Source organism: Mobula hypostoma, chromosome 8 (genome assembly GCF_963921235.1).
Source record: "Mobula hypostoma chromosome 8, sMobHyp1.1, whole genome shotgun sequence".
Classification (NCBI taxonomy): domain Eukaryota; kingdom Metazoa; phylum Chordata; class Chondrichthyes; order Myliobatiformes; family Myliobatidae; genus Mobula; species Mobula hypostoma.
Window position 1 is genome coordinate 78,854,432 of NC_086104.1, and position 21,866 is coordinate 78,876,297.

General features: G+C 40.1%; 1 protein-coding gene across 12 annotated transcripts in view; it reads right to left on the bottom strand.

Annotated features, from left to right (window-relative positions):
• plcb4a (phospholipase C, beta 4a) overlaps positions 1-21,866 on the bottom strand; it is a 572,877-nt gene that overhangs the window by 193,520 nt on the left and 357,491 nt on the right. For all 12 annotated transcript variants that reach the window (XM_063056176.1, XM_063056174.1, XM_063056175.1 and 9 more), the window contains 5 exons: positions 18,445-18,524; positions 15,846-15,899; positions 8,765-8,846; positions 5,093-5,193; positions 2,386-2,443 (listed from right to left, as the gene is read on the bottom strand). In XM_063056176.1, the coding sequence (XP_062912246.1) occupies positions 2,386-2,443; positions 5,093-5,193; positions 8,765-8,846; positions 15,846-15,899; positions 18,445-18,524 (375 nt within the window). The remainder of the gene's footprint in view (positions 1-2,385; positions 2,444-5,092; positions 5,194-8,764; positions 8,847-15,845; positions 15,900-18,444; positions 18,525-21,866) is intronic.

Genomic DNA, 21,866 nt, shown 5'->3' on the forward strand with positions numbered 1-21,866 from the left:
CAGGACCAGTACATTTTAGCTCAAGTAAGTGGCTGCCCCAATTAGCCAAAGTTTCATGGAAATCATTAAAAACTTAACTGAGTAATGAATTATGTATTTGAATGAAAAACTGACAAAAATTAGAACACTGTTAATACTACCACAATACTATAAAATTATATTAATTCAGAATAGTTATTGGAGAAATTAATCCAGTGTATACTGCTGTGTTCTTTTGATTAACTGTAAATAAACAAAATCAGTGCAGACACCTAGTGTAAATAATGGACTACTTCATACAATTCTTTCAAAAAATGCATCCTCCAAATCTTCATTTTCATTGTAACATTCAAGATGATTGCCAACATCTTCAAATTCTTCACAGTTCCTAACTTGTTGAAGTAGAGAAATTGTTTCATTTTCACTCTCGGCATCACCAAAACTGGCATCTCCAAGCTCGAATGCTTGAAACCACAGTGAGCAAAACAGTTCTGAATTGTCTTGCTGCTGATTTTTTGGCAACTATCATTGCTTTTAGAACACAAACATACACAACTGACGCTACTGAAAAACTGTTTGCTCTAAGTACGGTGTAGTATCTAATGGCAACACAAATGCAAACACTGACATTAGTTAGAAACTTCGGCAACAGTTTCCTGCCCAATTAAGGAGCATATTGTCCCAAATAAGTGAAGGGAATGCCAGCTATTTTCTTGATTAGCTTTTGTTCTTTAGGAGTTGGCCCAATAAGTGGCTGTCACAATTAACCAAAGGCCCGATTAACTGGAATCAACTGTCGATAGCACTGTATCACACAAGACCAGATGACTTTTCACAAAATATAAATACCTCAAACTATCCTCAAAGATAAACATGGATAATGCAGGATATGAATGACTATTTTTCAGTTCACTTGACCAAAGTACTGCACACAATGCAGCAGAATGTAGCGTTTCATGACTATACAGTTTTTTAAAATAAGATCTGAATAAAAGTGGATGTAAAAAAATACATTATTTTAAAATTTTTCATGCTGGTTTAGATCTACAGTCCACGACATGATGAAGTGGGATTGTAAAGCACAAACATTTGGCATCTTTCTTTAATGTATTTTTTTCTCTGGTAGAGGAGATAAGTCATTTACAGTAAACACGGAATACCCGAGCACACAGAAAGCCAGAAGAATTGCACACAGATTTATTCAATATTCATATACGAATACTTCAAACAGATAGGATTACAATTCTTCTCATTCTGTTGCTAAAGGAGAGGCAGTAACTCATTTACAATATGAATTGTAAGTTCATATTGTAAATTTGAGGAAGGACATTCTAGCTATTGAGGGAGTGCAGCGTAGGTTCACGAAGTTAATACCCGGGATGGCAGGACTGTCATATGTTGAAAGATTGGAGCAACTGGCGTTGTATACACTGGAATTTAGAAGGATGAGAAGGGAAACAACAGGAATTCTGCAGATGCTGGAAATTCAAGCAACACACATCAAAGTTGCTGGTGAACACAGCAGGCCAGGCAGCATCTCTAGGAAGAGGTACAGTCGACGTTTCAGGCCGAGACCCTTCGTCAGGATGAGTGGGGATCTGATTGAAACATATAAGATTATTAAGGGATTGGACACACTAGAGGCAGGAAACATGTTCCTGGTTTTGGGGGAGTCCAGAACCAGAGGCCTCAGTTTAAGAATAAGGGGTAGACAATTTAGAATGGAGTTGAAGAAAAATTTCTTCACACAGAGGGTTGTGGTTCTGTGGAATGCTCTGCCTCAGAAGGCAGTGAAGGCTAATTCTCTGGATTCTTTCAAGAAAGAGTTAGATAGAGCTTTTAAATATAGTGGAGTGAAGGGATATGGGGAGAAGGCAGAAAAAGGGTACTGATTGTGGATGATCAGCCATGATCACAGTGAATGGCAGTACTGGCTCAAAGGGCTGAATGACCTACTCCTGCACCTATTGTCTGTAATATCTAGATAGGAGATTTCAGCATAAATGGATTCGGCATTTTTTTATGTGAGTTTACTACTCTATAGTATTAGAGCAGCAGAATTAAGATCACAAATTATTTTTAAGAACTTAGCTGAAAACAACATTCACAATAGTAACCCAAGGAACTTCACTAATGTATAAAAAGACATATATTTCCAAATTTCCAACAAATTCAGTATCCACAGAGTAAACATAAAAGCAGCATGCAATACTTGCAAAGCAGAAGCAAATTCAGTCGTGCATGAAATGGTGTTTAATTTTATGCACTTGGCTGTCATTATTGTTACTTCATTGATAGCAAACAAACAGAGGCACAATCCATGCATTACACTCATCAGGAAGCCCTGAGTAGAGCAAACTATTGCAAGCAGAAGCATGACACAGTTAATGAATGAAAGAAGCTTACTTCATTCAGAAAGCTGACTAATTGGTCTACGGTTAAGTAATCAGATTTGTCTCCATTGCTGAAAAGGAATTCAGTAGAAATATAAATTGTTGGCATATTTTTGCATAACTAATTTTTCTAAACAAAAGCCTAAGAATACTGCAATTTATTTGTGGTTGCAAATAGCTTCCATTAAACCTAATCTAATGTAAGAGAAATGATCAGAAACAGTACAAGCTTAACTTTAGTGCACTCTAGAAATCATTGTAAAGTATTATCTTTGTTTAGAATTGCTATACACTGAGAATAAAGTAACAATAATTTTAAAAATCTGCATGTGTTTATTGTATTACTCTTATTTCACAAGATTGTCAAAAGCTATCAGCAAACCATTTACTTCATGCATTCCTCCTTTGGAGATATCCTAAGTAGAATATCAGATATATATTTTCTTCCAGAAAGGAACTATCCCTTTTCAGCTACTTCAATAATTTTAATGCTGCAAATCAAGGTATCTACTCATGGTCATTTGGGTTCAATTTCAGGAAAAAAGAAATTCACAATCTGGAAGTCTGACCTAATACTATATTTACATTTCTTGATAACTTAATCTGAGCTTAGAATAGAACAGTACCAAAGGAAGTCTTTATTCTAGTTGAGAGAGTTCAATAAAGACTTTGGGACCCAATCCAATGTCAGCCCCTCATTTCCTGGCTACTTTATAACCCCTAGTCCCCTTTCATGACAACTGAAGTTCTCAAATGAACATACATCTATCCAAATATAATGGAGAGAATTAGTATGAACAATAAAATTCGGTAACTAACCAGCACACTCCATTAAATTGGCTTTATGTACATGATACAGGGACAGTGAGTAGATAGAAATGAAAACAAGTTTAACACAAATAACAAAAGAATGTTAGAAGATTTTACTCTCGTAATAAAACGACTAAAATAACAAATTAACTATTACATAGTTTCAATTTCAGGGTTAAGGAGGAGATACTGGAATAAACTTAAATGTCTTTTTAACTAATCCGCCATTCAGGTAAGATCACAATTGTTACAGCAGCTAATAGAAAACAGAAAATGGAGAAAACATCTCTCAAGTCAAGCACACCCATAGAGATGGAAACTAGTAAAAACGCTCAGGCATTTCATCAGGATTTCTCACTCACGATGAAAGATTTGTACCTAATCCTTCACTTCAACTATTTTTTTGCACCCTATCCTCGTATCTGATGATGGACTTGGTGTTGAACAACTAATTAAGTCCTTCCAGGTGAAGTGGCAATTCACTTGAACTTCACCCAATTTCGTGCATTACATTCAGTGTTCATGATCTGGTCTCCACTTAAAGAGCAAAATTAAAAGGAAGGCCGCAGCCACGTTGCAGAACACCACCACACAATATGCATTGGTAAGCCTGAGTCTCCATTTTCCTGTCACTTTAGTTATGACCTTCTCTCGTTGAACTTAAAACGTAGACCATAATGTCTGTGTAAACTGCACCTCTGTCTGCACATAGTCTATATCCCACCATTCCCTGCCTCCTCAAGTGTCTGTCTAAATGCTTGTTAAATGTTGCTATCGTAGCTACTTCCACTAACTTTCCTGGCAATGCATTTCAGGCACCCATCACTCCCAAGAGGACTATTACTGGAAACCAGACCCAGTGAAAACAACCTCCCATCAACAGAACTAACACTTGGAGACATCAGTAACGAAGATGAATGAAACTATGTCATGTCCAGAAAAGACAGCTGATGTTGGAAGCAGAAAACTGTGAAAAGGACTAACACTGCAGAGGACAACGTCAAAAGCCAAGTCAAAAAGGAATTCCCCTGTATCACCAGCAGATCAGGGTTGATAGATTGTGAGTAGTTACAGCTGCCTCTGAAGATCTTGTCCCTCTTTCATATGATTACCCTTGTCCCTTCTGTTCTCAATAGAGATATAAGACATTTGGTTCTGTTCCCTTTGGTGAGGAATACAAAGGGTTTCCGAAAACACGCTTTTGATGTGCCTTTTAGCTGGCATAATGTGGATTTGTTTATTATTTTGAGGATCTTTTTATACAACTTCCAATAAAAGTGTCTACATCCTTTCTCTCACCAGTTTACATTTACTTTTTGATATAGGACCATTCTGAGATGTTGCAAATATTTACCAAATGAATTAAGTTAACGTTTTACCTGAATGGATGGGTTAGATAAAAAAAACTTAATTCAGGAGCTGCAAAAAATATTCCAGGTGCTCTCCACACTACACTGATTATTAAAGTTAAATTATATGAATGGTGTTTACATTTTCAATTACACTAGTGCTTTAGTATCACAAGTACTGTTACAAAGGGAATAATTGAGTCAACAATGTCATATGTCATTCTCATTTTAGTGAAGGGATATTTCACAAACAGCATAAATTAGATAAACATTAGAAACTAAATGCTGCACTCTGCCATGAAAAGCGATGGGGAGAAATTTGCCTTTAGTTGCTGATGCTAAACATCTGCAGAGTAATCAAACTTGCAGATGCGAATGCAGCAGGTAGCCAATGCTCTTACAAGTGCTCATTCAGCAGCAGTGACCAAAGACACATTTGCCCTCCAGTGAATTCTGGGCTTCCATAAATGCTGCTCTTTATTTCTACTTCTGCATTAACGATCTGCCTATAGCTTCAGCTAGCTGCTAATTACTGCTCATTCTTAACAGTTTCAAACTTACAGTTTCTTGTACAGCTCTTCAATGTCAGTGCGAGGACATATCTTTTGAGTTAGTGCATAAAACTTATCAAAGGTGAAAACAGCAGGTTCAATTTCGTCATTCTGTAAGAGTGAGAGAGTGTCCTTAGCATTTAATTGATAATTTATTAGTCTGTTACAATTATTCATAACATGCTTAGGTAAAATCAATATAAAACTGACATCTTATATATATTTTCTTACTAACAATACAATAAAAACAGTATCATGATCTGAATTAAAATTATTCATGAGATTGCAGTGAGATCTAGATCCCCACTTGTTTCAATTATAAAAGGCTTGAATTGCATAGGGAATGAGAAAATAGTATCAGAAAGGTATTGTTTATTGCTCTGGGAATTGAATGCAAAGATAGTAAGGTAATGATTCAGTTAGAAAGAGCACTGGTGAGATGACAATTGGAGACCCGCATTCAGTTTTGGCTGCCTTGCTTAAAGACAAGTGCCATACGGTTGGAAAGAATTCAGAGAAGGTTTGTTAGACTAACTGCTGGAGTTGTCAGGTCGTCTTATCAGGAAGGGTTAGATATGCTGGGCCTGTATAGAGAGAAGACCTAACTGAAACATGAAATTCTAAGGTGAATGTGAAGATGTTTCTTTTAGTGGAAAGTCTCCAATTGGCAATCACAGCTTAAAAATAAGAGATCACCCAATTAAAGCAGAATAAGGTGAAATCTTTTCTGACGGTGACAAGCCATTGAGCTCACTACTACAAAAGATAATGAAAGATAAATTTCTATATTTTTAAGGTAAAGGTCAAAGTATGTATACTATATGCAACCCTGTATATCATCTCCTTACAGGCAGCCATAAAACAAAGAAACCTAATAGAACCCATTCAAAAACAGATGGTCAAACACCCAATGTGTAAAAAAAAGAACAAATCATGCAAACAAATAGCATTCAGAACTAAAGTTTAGAAAAGTGAGTTCACAGCCATGAAGCTAGTCATCACTGCAGGCAGTCCAAAAGCCCGTTGGTTGCAAATCGCAGCTTCCGTTCAGAGTAGAGACAAGTAAATCTCGCTTAACAGCAAGCTGAACATTGGCCCGTCCCTCGCCTCTGGCCCCAACACCCTGACCTTTTCAATTTGGCCCACTGCTTGGCTCATTTCTCGTTCTCGGACCCATCCCTGCCACTTCGATAGCTCTTGGGCCTGGGGCCCACTGCCTTGATTCGTCCTGTATCTGCACTTTCCAATATAGCCTGGTGCATAAATCAGTCAAACAATGGCTCATTCTTTGCTCTTGGGATCGGGCCCTGCCACCTCCACTCTGCCTCATCTCAGCTCACTTTGGATCTGCCATTTTGAATCAGCTCCAAGTCTGCTCCAGCAATGGCCAAACGTTGGCCTCTTGTCTCGCTCTCGGTGTTTTGCTTCCCACAGATGTGGCCTTACCTGCTGGGTATTTCCAGCAAGTGCTGTTCTTATTTGGAAATCTGTTGCTTTGGTTACAAAGAGATCAGCCCTGATCTTCTGAAAAGGCAGACTTAATTGGCAACATACTTACACACACATGGATTAGGACTAAGAGTAGGCCCCCTTGCTCTGAATTCATATGAGTTTATGCATGTGATCTATTAACTTGCCAGGGTTTTCCTAGTTATTCACCATGACTGCTTGTATTTAGGCTAGAAACCAAACCTGCAGTGCACAAATGTGAGAAAACTGCTACTGAGCTACAGATCATTCCATCTGAGTGATCTGAACAGTTCCATCAGAACTGTTCCCACAACCTATCGACTCACTTTCAAGGACTCTTCATCTCATGTTCTTGATACTTATTGCTTTTTAATTTTTTTTTCTTTCGTATTTTCACAGCTCATTGTCCTTTGCACTTTGGTTGTTTGTCTGCCATGTTGGTTGCTATCTTTCATTGATTCTATTGAGTTTCTTGGATTTACTGTGTATACCCGTAAAAATGAATCTCAGGGTTATATATGGTAACATACATGCATTTTGACAATAAACTTTACTATGAACTTTGAACATACTGCATAGGATATTAACCCAGAATATAGAATGTATACTTGTCTTTTATTGGTTGAGCTCTGCACCTTTGGATTTAAACCTTCAATCCAAAAAAGCGTGCTGATGTCAGAAATGAATGCCACCTTTGCTGAATATTATCAATGCAGCTCATTATTTTTCCTATTCAGCTTGATTCTACAAATAATAATAATTTGCATTTACTCTGTGACTTCAAAGCAGGCATAAAATATAAAATTCTAGAGATTTAGAGAAACATATTTAAAAGTCATAATTGAAAGAATGACACAAAACATTGTAAAAGGGATCAGTTTCGAAGTTGTAAAATACAGAGGCAAGAGATAAGACTTCCAGAGCATAAAATGGGAAGGGATTAGTGGAAGGGAAGTGTTGGTTGGGGTTGGAGTGGGGGGGGGGGGTAGGATTTGAACGAGCAGCGTCCAACAGTGAGGGAAAGGAAGATTGCAGCTTTGGAGATGGTTACACAGGAAGGAAGTGATAAGGACATGGAGTTACAATGCAGCTGCCAGAGAAATTTTAACAGGGTTCTCTATCACTCCATTTTGTCAGCGACTTATGGCCACGGGAACTGGAAGACACTGCTGGGATGATTAGTCAGGGAACTGCTTGCAAACTGAACTACAGATTTGCATCTGTGTTTCTTCATTCACTGCTCATTGTGCCTGGACCTGGATTTAATCAGTTAGCTGTATTATTACTAAGTGAAGCACAGAGCAAGTGACAGTTAATTGCCTAGCTCCACCTGATGATCTGCACACCTGCATAAAATAATAATTTGTTGCGTTATCCTATATTCGCCTCTGACTACACACGACTAATGTCTTTCAGCTTTAGAGAACTGGGCAGAACCCACTTTTTCTCTGTTTTGCTGCCTGACTGATTCAGAACCATTCAAAATCTACAGATGGTGCACCTGATCTCCCGTCTGAAAGGTGGAATCAGCATTTAGCAAAGGTCGAGCAAAAACATCCTGAATTATGGAGCCATATGCACAAGGTAAACATCCCAAACTTTCCGCCATGAATGGCTGGTGTATGTAATGAGACCTCATTCATGGGGCTGCCACCCTTGATGGTAAAGCACTCAAAAAGATTTATTGTACTCAGTTTTAAAATTAATCTCGACTACTTTAAGGTATTTTAAATAAATTTATCATTTATTAATTAATTTTGAAAATTATTTTGTTTTAATTATTTGAATCTCTTTTAGTATTTTAAAGAGCTTGATCATTTCTGTACAATGTGTGACTTGGTAAAAGTTCAGACAGGAAGTGCAGTCAGTGACTCAAATCAGTATGATCTGGTTCATTAACACTGATGGCCAAGCACTTGAATCAATCTTTACGTTTATCTTGGATGAAAGAACTTCTTGGAGGTAATTCATAAGTTCAGGGCCTTGGCAGCTGAAGCTATTGTTATGAATAGTTGAGCACTGAGAAAGTACAAGAGAATAGAAGTGTAGGTATATACCTTAGATATCGTAGATCTGAGAAGAATAAAGGAAATTAGAGAAGGATTGAAGCAGATGACAGTGCCAACCTACTGGCTATTCTAACTAATTATTTTTTCATACTATTTCATTAAAATTGAAAGGCCAAAGGCATTTCAAGAATTCAAATTCTTACCTTGCCACTGGGAAGACCAAGTTCTTTCAATACTTGAAATATCACCTTCTCTGTCTTGCCTGATGCAAAAGTTCTGGTAATACTGGGAAATAAAACAATCAAATACTCAGGGATTTAAACACTTTGGAATTTTAGGATAACTTCCTCACACTTAACTTAATTTTGATTGTTCCAATTTTATCGACACTGTCATAATGACTTACATAGAACATAGAAGAGTACAGCACAGGAACAAGCCTTTTGGCCCAAATCTGTGCTGAACATACCACCGAATTTAATAAAACCATTTTTGCCTACACGTGATCCATATCCTTCTATTCTCTGCACATTCAAGTGCCTATCTAAATGCCTCCTAAACACCACTATCGTACCCGTTTCTAACACTTCCCCTGGCAGTGTGTTCCAGACACCTGCCACTCTTTAAAAAAACTTGTCCCATACATCTACTTTAACCACAGCATTGAGCCATGGAACCCCAAAGTCCTGCACCAAGAAATATTTCCTTCTCTTGAAATTGAGTTCATTGCAAGCATGCCGTGCCCACATGTATTTATGGCCTATTTGTATTGTGTATCTTTCAGCTTTACAAATTTCTGTGACTGTAAATCAGGTTTATGATGCAAAAGGTAATTTGCCCTCATATTATGCACTTTACATTGTGTCTTCTGGTTGCTACATCTAAACTTAAAAGCCACTTGGAATTGATAAGGGAGCAGTTCCTAAGCACATCCATTAATAAGTGAGTTAAAATTAGTGTCAGCCTGCCATTTTGGCTTAAATATTTGTCAATATGATACAAGTGATTTGACAGCCAGCATGATCTAGCCAATAAAGTCTACTTTGTGAGATGTAGACATTGCTGGCATGGGGGGGCATTTAACATCCATCTATAAATATCCTTTAGGTACTTCAGAGGACAGATAACAGTCAAACACATAAGTAAGTATGGAAACACATAAAAGCCAAGCCAGATAGGATGACACATTTCTTCTCTTGAACAGCATCAGTGAATCAGACAGGTTTTTGCAAAAAAACAAATAGCTATGTGGTTAACTATTACTGATCTAATTTTATAATTCCAGATTCATTTCATTACTTAAACTTAAGTTAATTATAGTGGAATTGGTCATTCATCTACATTAATCCCTTGTATTTATGCATCTACATCAATAATCCAAGTTCTATAGTGTCTAGTTTCTCAACCACTGTGCAAATTAATCTGCTTGGTTAGTGAAGTACATCATCTGACAACAAAGGATAGCAATAACCACCACTTCTGTTTAACATGATAGCTTTTATCTACCCTATCCATTGTTAAGCAACTCTTATCCCCAAGATTAACAAAATTGCCGACATCTACTGTCATTTGCTCGAGTGTTCCTGAATAATTATCAGTAAAAATTTACACGTCTAGAAAGTTGCCCATTGCTAATACTAAATGTGCTATATTAATCAATGAGTTTCAGGGGTTTTAAAAATGGGAAGCCTTGATTAGTCGGGTTTTCTGTCAGTGAGGGTAACAACAGTCTACAGAATTTTGCCAGCAAAATATTCCTACAGATTTTGATTGAAGTGTTAAAAAGATATTAAATTAGCCAATTTTGAACATGATGCCATATTAAGTATCAGCATACTTAACTGGCACCATTCTGGTTTCTGAATTGGAAAGTCCTGAATAAACCGAATCAGTCATAGAACAATACTAGAAACAAAGGCTCTTCAGCCCAACAAGTCCATGCTGACCACAGTGCCCATCCAGCTAGTCCCAATTTCCTGCATTCAGCCCATATCCCACTAAGCCCAGCACCTCCATGCACCTAACGAAGTGTTTCCGAAAGAATACTTTTGTAACTGCCTCAACCATTTCCTCCAGTGGCCCGTTCCATCCTCTGTGTGAAAAAGCTGCTCCTTAGGTCTCTTTTAAATCTTTCCCCCTCTCACTCTAAATTTCTGACCCCTAGTTTTGGACTCCTCTACTCCGGAGCAAAGACTATTTTAAACATTAGTGTAACCTTCCCACTCATTCTCCTATGTTCCAAGGAATAACGATCTAGCTTGGCCAAATTTTCCCTAAAGCTCGGGCTCTCTAATTCTGCCAACATATTTGCATCTTTTTCCTGCACTCTTTCCACTTTAATCACATCATTCCTATAAAAAGTTCACACATCACCTCACAGTTATCAGTACTGAAATCCATTTGCCAATCCTTGGTTCACATTTCTGACTGGTCAAGTTTTAAACTAATCAGGCAATTTGGCAATCAACAAGTGACATTAACATGAATTTCGGTTTAAGAAGAACATCAATGGAGTAAATGGTCACAGGGTTAGAGCAGGGAGCTGAGGCTTTGGCTCTTTTCAGTGAGAAGAGACAGAGGATAGGTTTAGGTTTCTGCCAAGCTTCTCTTTCTTCCTTTCTTTATTATTGTCCAGGTAGCGCAGTGCTAATAGATCCCAGGACTGTAGTTTGCTCCTCTTGCAAGATATGGGAAGTCTAGAAGACCTTCAGTGTCCCTAATAGCTACATCTGCAAAAACTGCAAATGACTGCAGCCCCTTATGGACTGTGTGACTGTTAGGGAACTGGATGACCTATGGCTCATTCAGGAGAATGAGGAGTTGACATATCAAAGCTACAGGGAAGCAGTCACACTTAGGTTGCAGGAGGCAGGTAGCTGGGATTCTGTCTGGAGTGGGAAAGGGCACAGGTAGAAGGTGCAGAGTACCCCAGTGGCTATTTCCCTCAATAACAAGTATACTCACTTTGATACTGTTGTGTGATGGAGGGTGGGAAGTTACCAAGGGAAAGTCACAGGAATGAGGTCAACGGCACCGAGTCAGGCTCTATAACTCAGAAGGGAAGCAGGGAGAAGAGGAAAGTAGTGGCGATAGTGAATTCAAAAGTTAGCGGAACAGGTTAGGAGAACATGTGAATGTAAATGAGACTCACAGATGGTATGTTGCCTCCAAGGTGCTAGGGTCAGGGATGTCTCAAATGGGTTCACACCATTCTTAAGGGGTAGGGTGAGCAGCCAGATGTCAATGTACATATTAGTACCAGTGACATAGCTAGGAAAAGGGATGAGGTTCTGAACAATGAATGTAGGAAACTAGGAAGCAATCTAAAAAGCAGGGCCTCAAAGGTATTAATCTCTGGATTGCTGCCTATGCCACACGCCAGTGAGGGTAAGAATAGGATGATATTGCAGATGAATGTGTGGTTAAGGAACTGGTGTAGAGTTCAGGGTTTCAGATCTGAGTATCATTGGGATCTCTTCTGGGGAAGATATGACTTACAGAAAGGGTTCAGGTTACCCCAACGACCTTGAAGGCTAAGCTTGCGAGAGCTGTTGGGAGGGTTTAAACTAAGTTGGCAGGAGGAGGAGGAGGGAACCAGAGTGATAGGTCAAATGATGTAAGTTAAAGCACTGGCACAACACTGTGGGTTGTAGATTCTGTATTGTTCTGTACTGTTCTGTATTCTAGAGCCACAATGATCCCCGACTGCCATTTCAGTTACTTCCCCTGCTTCATTCCCCAAAAGTAGGTACTGCACTCTCCCGTGTATAGCCTTCTATATACACTGCCTATAAAAAGTATTCACCCCACCCCCCTTGGAAGTTTTCATGTTTTACAACACTGAATCACAGTGGATTTAATTTGGCTTTTTTGACACTGATCAACAGAAAAAGACCCTTTCATGTCAAAGTGAAAACAGATCTCTACAAAGTGATCTAAATTAATTACAAATATAAAACACAAAATAATTGATTTCATAAGTATTCACATCACCCCCCCGCCACCTTCAATATGCCATAACAAATCATCACTGGTGCAGCCAATTGGTTTTAGAAGTCACATAATTAGTTAAATGGAGATCTGTTTTTGGAGACCTGTGTGTAATCGAAGTGTTTCAATTGATTGTAGTAAAAATACACCCGGTCTGGAAGGTCCATCTGTTGGTGAGAGGGTATCCTGGTAAGAAGTACACCACGAAGACAAAAGAACACTCCAAGCAACTCCACAAAAAGGTTATTGAAAAGCACAAGTCAGGAGATGGAAACAAGGAAATTTCCAAGTCACTGAATATTCCTTGGAGTACAGTTAAGTCAATCATCAAGAAATGGAAAAAAATATGGTACAGCTGTAAATCTGCCTAAAGCAGGCTGTCCTCAAAGACTGAGTGACCGTGCAAGAAGGGGACTAGAGAGGGAGGCCACCAAGAAACCTGTGACAACTCTGGAGGAGTTACAGGCTTCAGTGGCTGAGATGGGAGAGACTGTGCATACAACAACTGTCGCCTGGGTGTTTCACCAGTTGCAGCTTTATGGGACAGAGACAAAGGAAAAGCCACTGTTGAAAAAAAGCTCAAATGAAATCTCAGCTAGAGTTTATCAGAAGGCATGTGTCAGCTGGAAGAAGGTTCTATGGTCTGATGAAAGCAAAATTGAGCTATTTGGCCATCACACTAAACGCCATGCTTGGCATAAGCCTAACACCATACACCATCAAAAACACACCATCCCTGCCGTGAAGCATGGTGGTGGCTGCTTCATGCTGTGAGGATGCTTCACTGCAGCAAGCCCTGGAAGGCTTTGAAGATAGAGGGTAAAATGAATGCAGCATAATACAGGGAACTCCTGGAGAAAAATCTGATGCAGTCTGCATGAGAACTGTGACTTGGGAAAAGATCTGTTTTCCAACAAGGCAATTACCCCAAGCATAAAGCCAAAGCTACACGGGAATGCCTTAAAAACAACAAAATTAATGAGCTAGAGTGGCCAAGTCAGAGTCCAGACCCTAATCCAATTGAGAATTTGTGGCTGGACCTGAAAAGGGTTGTTCACTCATAATCTCCATGCAATCTGACAGAGCCTGAGCAGTTTTGTAAAGAAAGGGGAAAAATTGCAGTGTCCAGATGTGCAAAGCTGATAGAGACCTACCCAACACAGTAATTGCTGCCAAAGGTGCATCTACTAAAAATTGACTTGAAGGGGGTGAATACTTATGGAATCAACTATTTTCTGTTTTATATTTGTAATTAATTTAGATTACTTTGTTGAGATCTGTTTTTCACTTTGACACAGAAGAGTCTTCTTCTGTTGATCAGTGTCAAAAAAAGCCAAATTAAAGCCACTGTGATTCAGTGTTGTAAAACAATAAAACATGAAAACTTCTGGGGGGGGGGAATACCTTTTATAGGCACTGTATTGACACAGTAAACTTCTCTGGGCACATTATACAAATTCCACCCTGTGCAGGCCCTAAACATTGTGGATGGCCCATTCAATAAAAGGAAAATTAAAATCTCTCACTATTACAACCTTTTTTTGCCAACTATATGTTAAACTTCTCAACACACCTGCTCCTCATGTAGTTTCTGACTTTGGGGAGGGATTACGATACAATTCTACTAGATGATCCTCCCATTCTTGTTTCTAATTTCTATGGCCCCAGTGCTACCCCAAGAATAATCCAAAAAAGTAAGAATACCACACCTTGATCTGTATCTGATGCAGTGTCCTGAAACCTAAAAGTCAACCTACCCAACAGACTAAATTTTTCCAGTGTTCTATGTTTTCTGCAAAAATGCATAACTGTAATACAGCGCGATGGGCATCCTACGCTGATAACCTTCGTGTTATTCCTTCCTCAGTCAGCATCACAAACATTAATTATCTGGTTATTATTACATTGTTCTTAGTTTAATAATGGTTCAGTTTTTTTTATCACATAACTGCAGTGAGGGGATATCTTTGAGCAGTGATTGATAAGTTCGTGGCCTAAGGTAGAAGGAGTCAATTTCACCCGCTGATAAAGGGGGTGCTGTTGTAGTCCCCGCTGATAAAGGGGGTGCTGTTGTAGTCCCCGCTGATAAAGGGGGTGCTGTTGTAGTCTCGTTCACCAGCAACTTTGATGTGTGTTGCTTGAATTTCCAGCATCTGCAGAATTCCTGTTGTTTTTAGAAAATCTAGCACATTTATTTTTCAACATAGTTCCCTCCTACATTCACACACTTAGCCCAGTGGTTGTGGAAGATATGGATGTTGGACCTCCAGAAAGTGTCCACAACAAGGGTGATTGATAAACTCGTGGTCTAAGGTAGAAGGAGCTGAGTTATACAGTTCTCATTATGTGCACATGCAGGTCAACTCTTTGAGTGGTTATGCAGAAAGTATGAAGTTAATAACTCATCTCCTTCTTAGGCTACGAACTTATAAATCACCCCTGATGAGTTATTAACTTCAAGCTTTCTGCATAATCACTCAAAGAGTTGACCTGCATGTGCATGTAACGAGAGCTGTATAACTCATCTCCTTCTACCTTAGGCCACGAACTTAGCAATCACCCCTCATAAATATAATATTCTTGTAATGTGCACATTAAGATAACATGAGACTGGGAAATGTGCTCCACAAATGCAACACTTTGCATTATTTTGCATCAGACCTGAACACAGAATTTGTATCCCTGATAAAACATACAATTCAGGACTGTAAAAAAAAGTGGATGAGATTCTGCCGGGCTTCTCCAGGTTATAGAAGAGACTGCAGACGCTGGAATCTACAGCAACAAACCACACGCTGGAGGAACACTCAGTGGGTCAAGCAGCAGATAAGGAGGAGGAAAGAATTGTTGACGCCTCAACCCAATTGTCTCGACAGCAGATTGCTTGTTCCTTCAGGTTTGCTGCTGAAATCTCCCGAAGCCCTTGACAAATTAAGAAAATAGGGCTTCTAAGCTTTCCATGACTCTTTCTCCAAAGTCAAAGATCATTACTCGTCACAGGCTTGCAGACTCTTACCACAGACTCGTTCCAAGGCCTTTCCAAACAATAAATAGCTGAACTACAATTCAAGTCATTTGGGATGAAGTAAAACAATTGTTTAAAATAAATTAAATTTACAAATGACATGTGCAATGGCCTATCCATTTTAACACAGATATTCAATTTTCCCACACGCTTGATCTGTTTTCTCTTTGTATTCTTGAATTAGCACTGTTTCAGTGCTCGCTTCCAAAACACCATAAATATTGTTTATGTGATAGAGTAATAGTACACATTTATTAAACACTTCTCACCTCCTTACTGGAATTTTGCCATTTACATTAGTCAGAAATGATAACCTCATCCAGCTGAAAGAGAAAAAGAAATCATATTATTACTTATTAAAAATCAGTGAGAAAGCAGGACTGAAGCAGCGGGGTTGCTAATGCAGCCACTCATGTGGCTTTAAGTAAGCATCTAATAAAATATGCAGGGTAATAAACTCATGCAAAATCCTATATGTAGCACCATGACCATTCGGAAGGGCTGCAGGATATTCTCCAGGGGGAGGGGGAGTAGCCAGAGGTTGTGGTGCATATTGGCAACAATGACACAGGCAGAAAAGGGAAGTGGCCCTACGCAGTGAGTATTTAGAGTTAGGAAAGAGGGTGAGGAGAAGGACCTCCAAGGTTGTAATCTCCGGATTTCTCCCTGTGCTGCAAGCTAGTGCAGGTAGGAGTGAGTGCCTGCAGAGGTGATGCAGGGGACAGGGTTTCAAGTTCTTCGATCATTGGAACCTTTTCTGGGGAAGAGGTGATCTGTACAAGGGGGACAGGCTACACCCGAACTGGAGGGAAACTAATATCCTGGCCGGAAGGTTTGCTGATGCTTCTAGAGAGAGTTTAAACTAGTTTTGCAGGGGGCTGGGAACTGGAGCCCTAAGTCAGTAAGGGAACAAGCGGACCGGAAGGTAAGTGTCAGGAAAAGTATCGAAAGCCAAAATCAAAGTAACAGGTAAGATGCGTCTGATCATTTGAAGTGTGTATATTTTAATGCCCCGACTGGTATCTTTGTGTCCTCTCTAACCACATGTTGGAGTTAGCTGAATCTGCAGTCTCTCGCAAAGTTCTGAGGGTTGGTGAGCGGCTAATGTTGAACCTCTATTTAAGAAAGGAACAAGGGAAAATCCTGAGAACTATAGATCAGTGAGTCTCATGTCAGTTGTAGGGAGATTGCTGGGGAAAATTCTTAAGGATAGGGTACATGAGCATTTGGAAACCCTCATCCTAATTAGGGAGAGACAGCATGGGTTTGTGCATGGCAGGTCGTGCCATAGCAACCCAATTAAGGTTTTTGACAAGGAGATGAGAGAGATTGATGAGGTTAGGGCAGTGGATGTTGATTACCTGGATTTTACTAAGGCATTTGACAAATGTCCCTCATGGGAGGCTAATCCAGAAGATTAAGATGTATGAGATCCGTGGCAAACTGGTTGTTTGGATTCAGGATTGGCTTGAGCATAGAAGACAGAGGGTAGTGGTTGAAGGGAGTTATTCAAGCTGGAGGTCTGTAATTAGTGGAGTTCCACAGTGATCTGTGCTGGGACTTTGGCTGTCTGTAATGACCTGGATGAAAACGTAGTTGGGTGGGTTAATAAATTTGCAGATGATATTGAGATCGGTAGAGTTGTGGATAGTGAAGAAAACTGGCAAAAAGTACAGCATGATATAGACCAGTTGCAGATATGGGCTGAGGAATGGCAGATGGAGTTTAACCCAGATAAATGTGAGGTGTTGCACCTCGGTAGGGCAAATGCAAGAAGACAGTACACTGTTAAGAGCAAGATCCTTAACAGTGTTTCTGAGCAGACATATCTTGGAATCGAAGCTCATAGCTCTTTGAAAGTAGTCACATAAGTCAATAAGGTGGTTAAGAAGGCTTACGCAATGCTTGCTTTATTAGTCCAGGCATTGAGTTCCGAAGTCAGGAGGTTATTTCACAACTTTATAAAACTCTGTTTCCGCCACATCTGGGGTATCGCGTACAGTTCTGCTCACCCTGCTATAGGAAGGATGTGGAGGCTTTAAAGAGGGTGCAGAAGAGGTTTACCAGGATGCTGCCTGGTTTGGAGGGCATATGCTATCATGATAGGCTGAATAAACTCAAGTTGTTTTCTGTGGAGCATAAGAGGCTGATGGGGGATCTGATAGAGGTTTACATAATTATAAGCACAGACAGAGTGGACAGGGAGTATGTGCTTCTCAGGATTGAAATGTCTAATACCAGAGACATGCATTGAAGGTGAGAGGGGGTAGGTTCAAGAGGAATGTAAGAGGTAAGTTTTTTTCACACAGAGAGTGGCGGGTGCCTGGGATGTGCTGCCTGATGTGGTGGTAGAGACAGATACTGTATTAGAGGCTTTTAAGAAACATTTGTATGGGCACATGGATGTAAGGAAGGTGGAAGGATATGGACATGGTGTAGGTAGGATGGATTAGTGCTTGTGTTTTTAATTTGCTTTTTAGTTGCTTCGGCACAACTTTGTGGGCTGAATGGCCTGTTCCTGTGCTGTACTCTTCTATGTTCTATATTCTAAGGGTTCTTCAACTGCTTGTACAGAAACACTAATGCTGTTGTGTTAAATTCCTGTGCAGCCTGCTTTGATGAAATCAAAGCAACATCATACAGCTGTGGTTTAACACTGGAGATACTAATTTTGTAACATGTCTCAAATCAGTTCCTCAGTTCAGCTGGTTTCTTTTTATGTCAACTTACCGTGTACAAATACGATTAACAGTTTATATTACTGTTACCAAGCAGAATACAAGTGTGCATGATGAATACAGTAAACCCGATGTAAAGCAATTACATTGGTTGTTATGTTACATAAGGAAATGACTTAAATGGCTTAACTGTTTTGTAAGACATGTCATAGGGCAGACATTGTTCGCTTTGAAGTTGTGGACAATGGATCTCAATCCTTCTACCCAATGCTGAAAGATATGAAAGGAAAGTAACTTTCAGTAAATTCATTTAGCAATATTTGATTCCCTTTTTTCTTTGAACCAGCACGTTCAAAGACTGAATTTTATCATGGTACAATTCCAGTTACTATATAGCAAATATAATGCACAGCACAGGAATACCTGTTTACCAGACTTCCAGAAATAAAACTGCTTTAGAGTTTTTTTAAGAAGTTTTTTCCTCCCCCCCAGTTACTACTCAGAGTTCTCTGCTGTTCTAAGAAGTATACGTATGCATGGTGGGTGGGGGGGGGGAATGCAACAGTGAGCTGGGAGCTAAAGGTAACTGGTTCCTTTTTCCTTATGGCCTTGGAGGAGGCCACTTGAACCCACAGGATTTCAAGGATCAACGTTATTTGCATATACACTTACATGTAATAGGAATTCGTGGCAGCAGTACAGTTCGAAGACATGAAATTACTATCAATTACCAAACAGATAAATAGAGCAATAACGAAGTAACATTCACAGGTTCATCAACTGCTCAGACACCTGATAATGGAGGGGAAGAAATTGCTTCTGAATCAGTGAATGTGGGTCCTCAGGCTCCTCCCCGCTTTCCTCAATGGTATTAACAAGAAGAGAGCGTGCCCCAGACGGTGAGGGTCCGAAGTGATGGATGTCGCTTTCTTGAAGCAACACCTCTTTAGTTGTTCTCAATGGGGGGAGGGTTGCCTCTATGTTGGAGTTGGCTGAGTCTGTGGCCTCTTGCGATCTTGCGCATTAGAGCCTCCACACCAGGCTCTGATGCACATTTTTGGGATGTGGGATGAAAAGGAACTCCCAGTATAAATCCTGACAGTCATAAGAAAATATCTAATCTCTATAGTGACAGCATTATTGGTTAGGACTGAACATGAGATGCTGGGATTAGCAGACTGCTGCTCTTCCCAGTATCACTTAAGCAGCCTATTTCTATATTAGTGCATGATGAGTTCTACATCGGAAGCTAAGACGTCTATCGAGGGATCCTGCAAGGAAGGGTCAACCATAAACAAAGCTCAATTATAAACACCTATATCAGGATGCTGTTCATCAACTATAGCTCAGTGTTTAACATCATCATTCCTACAGTCCTGATCAATAAGCTATGGAACCTGGGCTTTACCTCACATTGCAATCGGATCCTCGACCATAATCTGTACAGATTGGTATTAATGTCTCCTCCTCGCTGACAATCAACACTGGCCTACCTCAGAGATGTGTGCTTAGCCCACTGCTCTACTCTCTCTATACTGTGTGGCGAGGCATAGCTCGAATTTGCTGATGATACAACCATTGTTGGCAGAATCTCAACTCAAGACGAGGGGGCGTACAGGAGTGAGGTAACAATCTTGCACTCAACACCAGTAAGAACAAAGAGCAGATTGTGGACTTCAGAAAGGGTAGGACGAGGGAACACGAACAAATCCTCAAAGAGGGATCAGAAGTGAAAGAGTGAGCAATTTCAAGCTCCTGGGTGTCAGGATCTCTGAGGACCTAACCTGATCCCAACATATCAATACAGCTATAAAGCAGGCAAGACAGCGGCTATATTTCATTAGGAGTTTGAGGAGATTTGGTTTGTCACCTAAGACACTTGAAAACTTCAACAGATGTACTGCGGAGAGCATTCTGACAGGTTGCGTCGCTGTTTGTTATGGGAGGTGGGGGCTACTGCACAGAACCAAAAGAAGCTACAGAAAGCTGTAATATTAGTCAGCTCTATCTTGGGTACGAGCCTCCGTAATATCCAAGACATCTTCAAGGAGTGGTGCCTGAGAAAGGTGGTGTCCATCATTAAAGACTCCCATCACCCAGGACATGCCCTCTTCCCATTGTTACAATCAGAGAAGAGGTACAGAAATCTGAAGGCACACACTCAGCAACTCAGTGATTCAAGAAGATCTTCTTCCCCCCTGCCACTTTGATTTCTAGAAGAACATTGAATCTATGAACACTGCTTCATTTTTATTATTTCCGTTTTTGCACTATTTTTAATTTAACTATTCAATATACATAAACATTCTTACTGTAATTGATTTTTTTTCCAAATCATATATAGCACTGTACTGCCGCTGCTATGTTAACAAATTTCAGTGAAGAAGGACCCTCTTTAATAACAGCTATACCACAATAAAAAGTACAGCCTGAACAATATGGTCAGTTAGGACCAAGTGTATATAAATAATCAGTCCAGGCTTCACCCTGATCTCAGGACTGTCTGCTTGAAATTTGTATGTTCTCCCTATTATCCTGTGGGTTTCAGCTGGTATATAATGTCCTGTATGAGGAAGTGGAGCGATGGGTTAGTAAATTTGCTGATAACACAAAGGTTGGGGGTGTTGTGGATAGTGTGGAGGGCTGTCAGAGGTTACAGCAGGACATCGATAGGGTGCAAAACTGGGCTGAGAAGCGGCAGATGGAGTTCAACCCAGGTAAGTGTGAAGTGATTCATTTTGGTAGGTCAAATGTGATGGCAGAATATAGTATTAATGGTAAGACTCTTGGCAGTGTGGAGGTTCAGAGGGATCTTGGGTCCAGAGTCCACAGGACACTCAAAGCCGCGGTGCAGGTTGACAATGCATATGGTGCATTGGCCTTCAGCAACCATGGGATTGAATTCAAGAGCCGAGAGATAACATTACAGCTGTATAGGACCCTGGTCAGACCTCACTTGGAGTACTGTGCTCAGTTCTGGTTACCTCACTACAGGAAGGATGTGGAAACTATAGAAAGGGTGCAGAGGAGATTTACAAGGAATTTGCCTGGATTGGGGAGCATGCCTTATGAGAATAGGTTGAGTGAACTCAGCCTTTTCTCCTTGGAGCGATGGAGGGATGAAAGGTGACCTGATAGAGATGTATAAGATGATGAGAGGCATTGATCGTGTGGATAGTCAGAGGCTGTTTCCCAGGGCTGAAGCGGCTGACATGAGAGGGCACAGTTTTAAGGTGAGTGGAAGCAGGTACAGAGGGGATGTCAGAGGTAAGCTTTCTTTACACAGAGTGGTGAGCGCGTGGAATGGGCTGCTGGCGACAGTGGTGGAGGTGGATACAATAGAATCTTTTAAGAGACTCCTGGATAGGTACATGGAGCTTAGAAAAATAGAGGGCTCTGGGTAACTCTACGTAATTTCTGATGTAAGTACATGTTTGGCACAGCATTGTGGGCCGAAGGGCCTGTACTGTGCTGTAGGTTTTCTATGTTTCTATGGTGTTCCGGTTTCATAGCAGACTAACGGGGCCGTTGAACCACTATGTTTTACCAAACTAATTTAGCTAATGACACCTGATCACTTCTGCTTGCACATTGTTCATATCCTTCCATTCT